Source organism: Seriola aureovittata, chromosome 14 (genome assembly GCF_021018895.1).
Source record: "Seriola aureovittata isolate HTS-2021-v1 ecotype China chromosome 14, ASM2101889v1, whole genome shotgun sequence".
In the NCBI taxonomy this organism is placed as follows: Eukaryota; Metazoa; Chordata; class Actinopteri; order Carangiformes; family Carangidae; genus Seriola; species Seriola aureovittata.
This window is the reverse complement of record NC_079377.1, coordinates 11929629-11941823: the sequence shown is the minus strand read 5'-3', so window position 1 is coordinate 11941823 and position 12195 is coordinate 11929629. Positions and strand designations below refer to the sequence as shown.

At 38.2% G+C, this 12195-nt stretch overlaps 1 protein-coding gene across 1 annotated transcript in view; it reads left to right on the top strand.

Annotated features, from left to right (window-relative positions):
- The first annotated feature begins 554 nt into the window (after positions 1 to 554).
- mcph1 (microcephalin 1) overlaps positions 555 to 12195 on the top strand; it is a 30385-nt gene continuing 18744 nt past the window's right edge. The window contains exons 1-14 of the mRNA XM_056395059.1: positions 555 to 592; positions 1266 to 1518; positions 2012 to 2138; positions 2233 to 2324; positions 2441 to 2559; positions 2685 to 2766; positions 3273 to 3384; positions 3466 to 3597; positions 3705 to 3785; positions 4658 to 5788; positions 6857 to 6972; positions 10362 to 10399; positions 10542 to 10704; positions 10788 to 10865. Coding sequence (XP_056251034.1) covers positions 2108 to 2138; positions 2233 to 2324; positions 2441 to 2559; positions 2685 to 2766; positions 3273 to 3384; positions 3466 to 3597; positions 3705 to 3785; positions 4658 to 5788; positions 6857 to 6972; positions 10362 to 10399; positions 10542 to 10704; positions 10788 to 10865 — 2175 coding nt within the window. The 5' untranslated portion in view covers positions 555 to 592; positions 1266 to 1518; positions 2012 to 2107. The remainder of the gene's footprint in view (positions 593 to 1265; positions 1519 to 2011; positions 2139 to 2232; positions 2325 to 2440; positions 2560 to 2684; positions 2767 to 3272; positions 3385 to 3465; positions 3598 to 3704; positions 3786 to 4657; positions 5789 to 6856; positions 6973 to 10361; positions 10400 to 10541; positions 10705 to 10787; positions 10866 to 12195) is intronic.

Here is a 12195-nt window from a genome sequence, read left to right as displayed (position 1 = left end):
TAAATGAAATTGTCACCTTAAACTGGCTGTGTAGTTGTTCAACTTCAGTCCAGGACAGTCATCTTTGCTTGAGCTTGCTTACTGTGAGGGAAGTAATTGAGATACTTCTATTCCAGCTCTGCCATTTTCATTTTAAACATCACCTGAAAACAGAATTTTGGTTTAAATGTCTGACATATTTAAACAAGGTTGCCAAACACGAAAAACTGGCAACACACCATATTTCGTCTTTGTTTGATCAAGCTAAGTCACTCTGAAACTTGACCAGAATCCAAACTCATCAAACTATTAATAATGGGAATAAGATTTCACCACTTTTGACCCCTAAAATTAAGTCGTTATTAACATAATTATGTGTTTGTCTGTCAAGACGGACTGAATGCTTCTAAAGGTTAAAGCCATTCACTGAAAGGAAAGGTGTAAATTGAAGTAAACTTCTTAGAGCGCTGCTCAGGGACACTGCTACGATACCTTTACCCAGTCACTACTGAGTTGGAAGTGACGTACGTTTCCTCTCAGCCAATGATTGCCCTCTGTCCCAGAATGCTTTGCATCACAAACTGCACGCGCGAACTCTTCACCCTGTTGTCAGGTATTGTATGAAACTACACAATTTAAACCTCACTGGCGTATAAAATAAGTATGCGGAAACTACTGAAAAATTCTGGTTGATACCTGTGTTCATGCCTGTGTGCTGCCAATAGCCAAAAACACGTGTAATACGTATGTCAACACATTACGGATGTATTATCCCAAGTTAGCCACAGCAGCAAAATGCTAAGAAAGTTAGTTAGCTCGCCAGTTTAGCAACAAAACGTAGCGACACTAACATCAATCTTAGCGTTACTTGTCAGGTAGTAGACATTTATAGATGTCAGCTGAAGTCACTGGATCATAAATATGTGCCATAAATATTGTACCTTACACTGAGTAACGTAAAAGATCATCAATATGTTTCATAACCTTCATCGAGTCACAGTTATGTAGCTAACCTAATTGGTGTGGCTATTACATGACTCTTCACGGCTAAGTTATTTGGTTTATAATATTAAACACTATAAATAAGTTGTGTTTTTAGAAAATACAGGTAGGCGTATGGTATGGACCCACATGGAGAAAAACATGTTTCCTCCACGTCAGGTTTTCATAGAAACTATACTCCTACTCAATAATGTGCAAAGATTTAAGGGACTTTAAATGTTAAGATTCTTATCCATTGCTCAATATCATGGAGGCGTCTCATCATTTCCAAATTCATTCTACAGCATGACAACGAACCCAAACATACAGCCGGAGTCATAAAGAACTTTCTCCAGGAACAAGCAGTCCTGCAACAGATTGTCAGGCCCCCACAGAGCCCTGCTTTCAACATCAGAATGGGACTACATTAAGAGACAGGATACACTGACACGGCCTAAATCCACAAAAGAACTGTGGCAAGTTCTCCTAACAACTTGTAATCTACCAAGTACCTTGAAAAACTGTGCAAGACAAGTTGGTGCTGTTTTAAAGGCAAAGGTTGGTCACACCAAATATTGATTGATTGATAAATAAGAACTACTCATGTCATTATTTTTGAAAGCATTCTCACTTTACTGTTATTTTTTAAAACACAGTACTGTGCTGGTTTTGTTATGATTAGTCTATAAGTGATTGGTTGATTGACAGAAATTATATTCATCACTCAGGAGCAAAATACTTCTTAACAAATATATTCTGTAGCTTGTTTTTCCTCATATCATATCTTACGAAATGATATCCATAGGAAAATATTATTATTTTTGCCTGATTGACAGATGGTGTCAGCAGCGTTAAGACAACACTTTGGGCTGTGCCAACTCATGGGTTTTGTCATTACTTTTTATACTTTCTATACCTGTAAGAGTAATTCTTCAGTTAATCAAAAATATAATTAGTTGATTGACTATAATAAAAAAAAGAATCCTGAGTTGCAGACCTGATATTGACACTGATCAACTGTCACAAAACTTTTTGTGCCTGATTGGTTTAGTCGGCAGATGGACCAAGGACCAAGGAAAATTCCTGTGCATTGCGAAAACTGATCTTCTATCTCAAAAGGTGAATCTTGGAGCTAAAGAGGCTAGTAATGACCACCAGCAGCAACTCAGTTCTTAAAGGTACTGTACATCATCTTAGTTTTTCTGCAGTTTATCCAGGCTGAACTTTATGGCTTATGGTTTAAATTTATCATTCTGTTCAATGTGTCTACAGATGTTGTTGCCTATGTTGACGTGTGGTCATCAGACAAAAAAGCAAACTATTCAAAACCATTTGTTCAGCAGCTGCAGGAAATGGGTGCTCAGGTGAGACCACAGAGGGCACATAAACACAGTTGTACTATATTGTATGCCATTTACTGAATTTACAGAGAGCAGATAAATACAATTTGCAAAACTTAAATTTGCCTTTTCTTTTACAGATTTCAAAAACATTCAACAAACAAGTCACACATGTAGTCTTCAGCAATGGTCATTCGGCTACGTGGACAAAGGCCAAGAAAAGTGATGTGAAACTGGTCTCTGTTCTCTGGGTAGTCAGGTAAGAAAGTTGCATACTTTTTTAACTTCTACAGTTATATGAAGTTTTTTTGATTGTATGGTTATGAAGTTTTACAACATGTTGTTGGGAATCATGTGGCTTATTTTTGGTGAAATGATGTCCAGATGTAACGATGATGGTGTGCGTGCGGATGAGGAGTTGTATCCAGCTTTAAATGAAAGCAATCCTGTGTTAAAGAACAAGAAAGTGAGTAGAGTCAGATTTACATGTGATGTTTATGTTGGTGTCACAGTTTAAGCTGTCATTGTAAATCAGTGTTGGACTGCTGTTTGTCAAGCCATACATTGTGCTAATTTTGGCTCAGTGATTGAAGTCTTTTCTTCATCTGATCAGAATGTATAAATGAGGTGTCGTGTGATTGTATTGATGATTTTAAATGCTAATGTGTCTTAAATACAAAAATCAGGACTTAAAGCATTACACTGTATTAAATTTGAGTGTATTAGCATTTTGAATATTAAGTGGCATTCACTGCTGTGATTAATTCAGTGCATTTGTTCTGGGTTTTGTTTCATACTGCGTGTCACAGTGTTATGTTGCATATACTTAAACAGTGTGTTCATTGTTCATCTTTTCTAAACAAAGTGAGAACATGCCCTTTTAATTGATACTGCTATTTTGACCATAAAAGTATTCAAATGTGCATTAATTTACTTCCTATTGAAAAAAATAATTGTCTTTGATTCAACTAGCATCGCTGCATGCAGCCGAAAGATTCTCCAGAGAGGACACCTGAGAATGACAAGCGCATGAGGAAAAAATTAGATAAGATGATGAAAGACCTCGCTCCAAAACAACCTCTGGGTAAGAGATAATTACACCTTTGGAAATGTTTACTTAAGACCAAAGGATGTAGTTTGTCATCTCACAATTATTTTTACACAGTTACAGATGTGTCGCCCATCATCATCGATGAAGAGAGTGGAATAGTCTATAGTCCGGCATTGAAAAGATCGGATTATATGGCACAGCGTTTGAAAGACATGAAAGAGAAGCGGGAAAACCTCTCACCCACTGGTATGTGCATCGGCAGGTGTGCAGGCTGATGGGCTGATAGGGCCTTAAAAACGTTTCAACTCTTTTGAAAATGCCAACCAATTCTCTCACATGTCACTGTCTTTCAGCGTCACAAATGGTTGAATCCTGCTCACCCACCGGACTGAAGCCTACTATTGGGAGCACACCAACTGTCCTCAAATTAATGTGTAAGAACATTTGTGTGATCAATGGAAAGTTGTAGTGTAGTTTCTATCTTTCTCATCTCCCAAGGTCTGTGTCTAAATTTCTAGGGAAGGGAAGTGACAGCAACCTCCTGATACCATATTTTACTTGCATAAATGCAATAGGTAATATGATATAAAGATGTCTAATGTGTGATCAAAGTGGCTACAAATTGCTGAATATTAAGGATATACATTACAAGCATGTGTCCAGAGTTAGTTGGCAGGTAAAGCAACAAGATGAAGTGATATGTTGAAATATGAGATAGAATTTATAATCAGATTTAGTTCCTTGGGAAGTGCTACATATTTGTCTCTAAGCTCCTGAAATAAGAAATTAATGTTTGTTAAAAAAAAAAAAAAAAACATTTCTCAAAAATTCCAACAACCAGTATTGATAGAGATTAGTGTGTCTGTGGCATCTTACTGTTTTAAAGCTGCATTAAAATAGTCTGACAGCTAGAGAGAAACTAACAGTAACTGGCAGACACAGAGCAATGATGGCATCCCATTGGAGTCAGCTTCTGAATGTGCAGTATTTACTCGTGTTTTGCCCTCATTTGCTCTGACAGCTCCTAAGAAAAATATCCTGGTCTCTGTAACTTGCTACATGAGCAGTTCTCTTCCTCAGCCCCTTGTTTCCTTCAGCTTTCCACCATTTCACAGTGGGCGTGTAGCATACAATGTGGATGTGTGAGCTTGTGAAGCACAAGCAGCTGCCTGTGGTTTTATATAGTGGGGCTCAGTGAGAGCCATTACAAATTCTGCTAAACACGCTGGGAAACAAAAGCAATGAACTGAAAGCGGCTGAGAGATGCATAAAACCTCTAATAATTATTATTCTTTCCTCTATATAGATGACCAGTCAGATGATGATTCCAGTGCTTCTGTTGCTGAACCTGGTTGTTCACCTGATAAAGAAGAAGGGAGAACACATGTTACTGACCATGTTCATAACGAAAAACACCACAGGAAAGGTTCTGAAAAGCCCTGGCTGTCACCCTGCCATGATGTGCCAAAAAGGATTTCAAGTCCTTTGAAATTTCCTGACCTGATGGACAAAAAGGATGAAGGATGCAATAGACAAAAAAAGTCAAGAAGGACTTCAGTCAGAAAAAAGCCTGCAGAGAATCACAAATCTGTAGGTTTATTAGAATTTCCTCGCCAGGATACTAGTCCTGACGACAGCAAGAACTTTCATAAAGAAAAATCACCTAGCCCATTACCTAACAAGTCTAAAAAGGGAAAGCGAAAAACGAAAGCATCTAAATCTTTTACAGAAACTAAGACCAATATTTGTCCTGATGATGGGAATTCTTCCAGTTGCCTCTCATCACCAGCTGTGTCAGTTGATGCTGCAGTTGGACCGTCAAAAGAAACTGCTGCTCCGTTACAAAAACAGAAAATACACAAACGAGCCAGACCATCACTTTCTGCCTTGGTACGATCTTTCACTCTATCTGGTGAATCTCAGAGTGTTGCCTCAGCTTCGACTGATGGAGATGATAATGTGTTTGAGGACTATTTCTCCCCAGCTAACCACCACCAGCAACCTAAAAGACCTCTTATGTCTAATCTACCTGTGGAGAGGGACGTTCACATTCCTTTTGAGTTGGACTCTGTCCCAGTGAAGAGAAAACGAAGAAGTGAAAGCGTTGGATCTGAAACTAGCAGTAAAAAGAATAGGAAACTGGACGAAGGTCAGAGTGGTAGAAATCGCAATCACCAGTCTGATGCACACAGTCATCCACAACATGATGTGAAAGAACCTCTGCCTGGATTGGAGTCTCCAAGTACCAGTGTACCACTGGTGGCTAAAAAGCGAAGACAGAGCACCTTGCCCTTTACAAGCTCCAGTACAACGACAAGTGGTGCAGGAAAACGGAGAAGAGCATCTACATTAGTGCAACCAACAATGTTAACGGAGGATAACACAGTATCAGAGCTACAGAAAAACTCTGTCAGTGTCCTTTCTCACACCTTGGAAAGTGAGTAATAAGACTGCCAGAGTTAAGAACATAACATTAATAACAATGAACCCAATACTCAGGTTTCCTTCATCATTATTAACTGAACAAAACAAAATATTACGAATTGTGTTTGAGCTTTCACAGTGGTGGAAGATTTGATTGTAATCTCTGGGTCATGTATTTGGTTTAAAAAGGTTTGCAACATAATTACTGTTTCAGGGATTACTTTACTTTCATTAGCAAATGATTCATTCCAGTTATTTGCTGAAGGTGAATTTTTATTTCTCAATGTCACATTTAAAAAGAAGAATAAAGACATAACTTCATTAAAAAATTAGGCCTTTTTATGTGAATATATTTGTGATTTTCTGTATGTGTGTTTGTCTTGCAAAGGCCTGATCAGTAATTTAGTCATAAATTTGACATATGTAAAAATAATTGTGTGTGTGTGTGTGTGTGTGCATATATATATATATGTTTGCAGGTTTGCATTTGTTTTTCAGTATGTGATAGACTCGCAAACCTGAATATGATAAGTAGTTTCTCAACTGCACAGAGTTTCATATAGAAAATCTGCATTTCATGTTTCTCAACTGAAGCTTTCTTTGCCATTTAAAAACATTACTGATATAAACCAATCTCACACTATCAGAAATCATTCATTCATTTTGATTTTATGTTTTAAGTTAGCAGTTTTTAAGTGCTGCACTTTTGGTCATGTTGTGGCTGCTTTGATAACATTTAGATCACAGATTTATTTGCGTTCCTGTATTGTCTGATTCTGTTTCCTCATATATGTGAAACTGAGCGTATTTAACATTTCATTGAAAAGGTGCTTACCTTGAACAATATATGAGACCTGAGAATATTTGTTTGTCTTATTAACGTCATTCTATCAAATAATTATGAATTTGTAATAAATTGAAGAGTCTATATTAGTGATGTCAGCTTTCAGCCAGGTGTAAGAGAGCAGAGATGAGCAAACATAAATGCACACACAAACACACAAATAGTGCCTGCTGTGTGATAGCTTAAGTGACACACCCCCGCACCGTTCTCAATTGTTTTTCTTGTTTTCACATGTAGGTAGAGGAAATGAATGTACAGTTGCAGCTGGCTTAACAGAGATCCCCTCTGAAGGTGAAGAAAATCACAATAAGCAAGTCAGCTTGAGTCTTCGGAAAATGGTCAACAAAACAAAGGTAAGAAGACTTGATCGTTTTGAAAATGTCTAACTGAGTTGAACTGTGCAGTTCTCTAATTTCAATTCTGATGACTGAATTTAAAGACTACTTTTGCACTGAGTCAGACAGTCAACCCCAAAAAAATGCACATTGATAATACATTTCCTACAGTGTTGTGGGGAAAAAAATTAATGGGATTGCAAAAACAGGATGTTGCGAGTATTAAGTCACCAGTAGGAAGCTTTCTGATTCATTACATACTGCTGTGACATGGAGCTGCGTTTGTAATAAAAAAATCTTCTATCTGCTAATTTATATACTCCTTATATACTCCCACTGTTTACACTTTAGTGTCTGCTAAATTGCAAGTAGTTGACTTTGAGGCAATCCACGTTTTGATATGACATTTCTTTCTCAATTCTTACTTCTAACCAGCAGGAACTTTGCAATGTGCATCTTCCCTCATGAAGGAAAAACAGAAAAGTGAACAAAGTGTAAAAAAAAAAAAAGAAGCCTTTTCTCTGTTCTTCACACCTTCCTCATTCACCTGAGCTTGTACTTTATTTATGTTACGAAACTATTGCAGCTGCAGAAAATTACAAAATCCTGACATTTATGGTTTTCTGTAAAATAGGAAGTTTAGGAAGTAAACTAAGCATCTGTGTGTGTGTGTGTGTGTGTGTGTGTGTGTGTGTGTGTGTGTGTGTCTGTCTGTCTGTCTGTCTGTCTGTCTGTCTGTCTGTCTGTCTGTCTGTCTGTCTGTCTGTCTGTCTGTCTGTCTGTCTGTCTGTCTGTCTGTGTGTGTGTGTGTGTGTGTGTGTGTGTGTGTGTGTGAGAGAGTGATTCCATTTAAAGTATTTCCTCCATAAGGTCATACACTTCCATAGCTGTAGGCGTTTGACGCATCTAGCCAAGAGGTTCTGTCTGGTCCTGAGGGTTTCCTGTGTTTTGCCTCTGTGATGGTAGCATACAACTTCCTTGCTTGTGAAATGCACCTGGGCTCTGTTTTCGTTACGCTGGTAACCTCAACAAGCTGCAGCTGAAAAAAGCGAAAATGTGACGTCATGTTGCTCCAGGGAGCTCCGATGACTTTATTGTAGCCAGATTACAGAGATGATGTATTTGTTTTCTTGGTTCTATGTAAATCATGAGAACAGATTCATATCCAAATATAGTTTTCAAATTTATGCTGTATTGGTAAACACAGCCATCTGTGATGAGCTCTTGAAAGTCACACCTGCATGGCTCACCAATCTTTGAGGTGCAGATGACAAACAATGATAGATTTTACATCGCTTAAATTTGGGTGCAAACAAGGCAGATTAGCTGTTCGCAGCTGCTTTTAGTGTGGAGTCTGTTGGAAGTAATACAAATATCAACAGAATTATTCACACTCATTTTGTACATTTTTAGCAGATTAGAAATGCTCAGTAAAAGATGTAGAGGGCGGCCTAGTTGTCTCAGGATACAAACTCTATAACCCAGCCATCTTTTCTTCAAATCCAATACAGACCTTTGTCTGTATCTTTCTCTCCTTATGATTCCTGTGTTGCCTTACTGTCATTATCCAGGAAAGACACAGTTCATTAAAAGGAGGTCGACTTTAGTGGTACCCTGCTGGGCTAGTGGCTAAAAGGGGTCTTTGTTGAAATTCCCCATCACTCTCTCATTATTTCTTGTCATCTCTCCACTGTCAGCTCTTCAATAAAGCACAAAAATGCTTTTGTATGTATTTTCTGTCTGTCCTCTCAACCTCGTTTTGATTTCTATAAATTTATCAACCCAGGACATTACTGTGAGATGAGATGAATTTAGTTTGAAGGTAAATTCCTAGTGAGAGATTCCATTCTCTTTTATAAATCCTAGAGCCAAGAGTCTGAAGCAGTTGCTTTTGACCATGTTCGCAAAACATGTTAACTGATATGAGCTACTGTATGTACCAATGGTATTTTTTGGGTCAGGATTTATGTAAAGTGCTCTTTATGTGTGAGAAGTGGTAATCTGGTGTTTTTACTCTCATCACTGATATTTGTATTTGGCTCTCCCCAGTTAACCTCCACTTTTGCAGAGACCCAGGATCCTCATCTATCTTTGATTTTCTGAAAAAACGTCATTTTCAGTGGGCACAAAATAGTAGCCATCAAGGAGACCTAGTCATACACTGAAGAATTTCCTTCATTTGTGCTCGGAGGCCCTGCTGCGGTTCACACCAGCTCTTTGTCGGCGGCACATTATGCTCATTCTTCAGTGCCTGTTTTCTTGTGCTGCTGCCAAAACATGCCCACTGCATAAGATAAGCCAAAGTCCCCTTTGAGGAATCTTCAGGGAATAGCTTCCCATATATTGATTTGTTAGACTAAGTGTAAAAGGCTTCAAAATGAGCAGCTCTTCTAGACACCTTTTAACTGTCCTGTAGTGCTAGCCGCAGATAACCCTGTAGTGGATCATTAACAAATTGGAATATATATCCTCTGAAGAAAACTTCTGTCAGGATAATCAAGCAGTAGCAATAATGTGTTGACGCAATGAGTTCACAACTTGCTTATCATGGATAATGTGATGTTTGACTGGTGGGGGCAGGGCTGGTGGGCCATTTTGGCACCACCATGTTCAGCAGGCCTTAACCCCTGACTTCCAGCTGGGGGACCAGATATCAGAGTCTGGTGGGAAAGGACCTGGCGGTCCTGTTCGTAGCTGCTGCTCAGGTGTTTGTGTTGATTATGATTCTCTGTTTTGGGGCCAAAGTACGTGGCTGGATGGACCACAGTCGTCAGGTTACAAATTTACAGTTCCGTTTCAGTGGCTCTGAATATGTTTTTCTCGACCCATGGCCTTGGTGTTTGATTTCCTTTTTGGTCTCCATGCAACTATATATCTGGCAGGGTTATTGAAAGTGCATGGCCTGTTTGGCCGTTGGATAATCATCCTTTGACATGTTCAGTGCTGTATCATGCAACAAACCAGCTCACAATACTTACACCCAAAAGAAACATATGCATTAAATTCCCAAGGGCCATTTTTGGAAATTTATAGACACTGTATTATTGTTACTTTAAAGCTCAAATTTTTTGTGTTTTGCTTTTACAAACACAAGCCAATAAACTGAAATTAAGCCAAATTTATGCTTATATAAACACTCTCCACATATATTTAACTGTTTGCCAAATTTCTTGGATATTGTCACCAATACAAAGCTATGAATACAGACAAAACTAAATTTAAAATCCTCAAGAAAATGTTTGTGTAACAGTTTAATTGATTTAATTCACTGTCTTCTTACGCTAAGCATTTACATTTGTTCACACAATATCAGTTGAACTGTCCAAGATCATTTAGGGAAACAGAAATTTGGTAAAGAGAAGTGTTTTAGCCCTGTCATTAGTTTTTTGTGTTTATTCTTGTTTCAGGCTATGAGAACATTGGTCATGACAAGCATGCCCACTGAGTAAGTACCTCAGACATATAAAACTTTGCCTTTAGATAGATGTCACCACAAAACCTTTAATTCATTGGTGAGCAAGTTGGTAAAAAAATATGTTTTGTTAAATTGTTTGTGTCGGTTGCTCTCTACTATTCACCTCCTGTAGGCAGCAGCACACAGTGGTTCAGGTGGTGAAAGCACTGGGTGGTTTTTCAGTCGTTGACCGTGTTTGTGAGAGCACAACTCATGTGGTGTCTGGGGGTCACCGGCGGACTCTCAATATTCTGTTGGGCATAGCTCGTGGCTGCTGGATCCTCTCTTTTGAATGGGTATGTAGTTTATTAATGTTAAGAAGCCATTACATGTTATTTAAGTGTTACACTATCTTTTGTTTTTGTTTTTCCTTGAGTAGATTCTCTGGTGTTTGGAGCAAAGGCAGTGGATTCCAGAGGAACCATATGAACTTTCAGACCAATTTCCAGCAGCACAGGTGAGTACCAGTACTAGTCTAGTAGTGCTAGTAAAAGTGTCCAGAACACAAATGCTGCCAGCATTAACCTTCACTCTAAACCTCATTATTTTTTCCATTGGTGCAAACAATCAGATATATTGATTTTTGTCAAGTGCAGAGCTTAAGTTAGAGATGTATACAAATACATTTCTTTTACTGACAGCAGAAAAGTTTGTCATATCTTTCAATTTTATCATAAGAAATCTTTTTACATTGCGATTATTTTGGCAGATATTGCGATATGAGATTTCAGTTGGAATGGTCATTTTTGCACTGAAAGAAATTTAAGTGGTGATGATGTGATTTTTGTAAGGTGTTGTACCAAACAAACATGTTTACATGTTATGGTACGTCATGAAATTATGATTTGTAGGGAGGGGCGTCTCTGTAGCACCATAACACTTGTGGTGCTAACAATGCACAACAATGTGGTGACACATTTTACCTTTAATCAAATAAGATTCAGCTCCTGTGATTCTTTTTACAGCTCCTGCAATTTGGATATTGCACTTGACCATATTGCGATTTCGGTTATATTGCGATTAGTTGTGCAGCCCTAGTGTAAACCATTCATTCATGGTTTAAATTTCTTCAGTTTTACATTAATAATTTTTTCTGTATGTAAATAATATCATCCATATAAATCATCCTATTTCTCACTCAAAACTAATAAATGATCGTAAAACCAAAGCTGAGGAAGTCAGACGGAAACCTGCTATTTTTTATTGCCAGTCATCCATTTTCAGTGTTCTTGTTTTTCCTGAAACATCCTGTATGAAGTGTGAATGTTGCCTCTTCCTGAACTCGTCATTCATGAATCACTGTCCCCTCCTGCCACTGCGAGGGAAGAAATGGGGTCTCGATGCCGACAGATGTCAACAGATTTCCTCTTGAAATGATGTGATGGCTTTTGTTGTGACAGACAAAATATTTTTATGTCCCCAAGGCCATTTACCACTACTTTACTCCTATGGATGCATCCAACGATTGGCAAAGCACAAGCTTCTCTCTTTTGTTCATATCCTGCACCCTGTGGAGCGTGGTCTTGCCTTCGGCTGCTATCAGTGTCAGTGGTAGAAGCTGATGTCAGTAGCATTGTTTAAATTGTCACAGTGAATTTTTCATCTCTCACTTATTCACTCACTTTACACTACACAAAAGAATGATGCTTGACCTCAATGAACTGGCAATAAGATTAAAACTGAATCATATATGTCACATGAGGCCAATATTGAAACAGTTTTGTCATTTTTACTTTAACTCAACTCTTTGTGCCCATGAAGGATCTACTGTGAATATCCCTTTAATA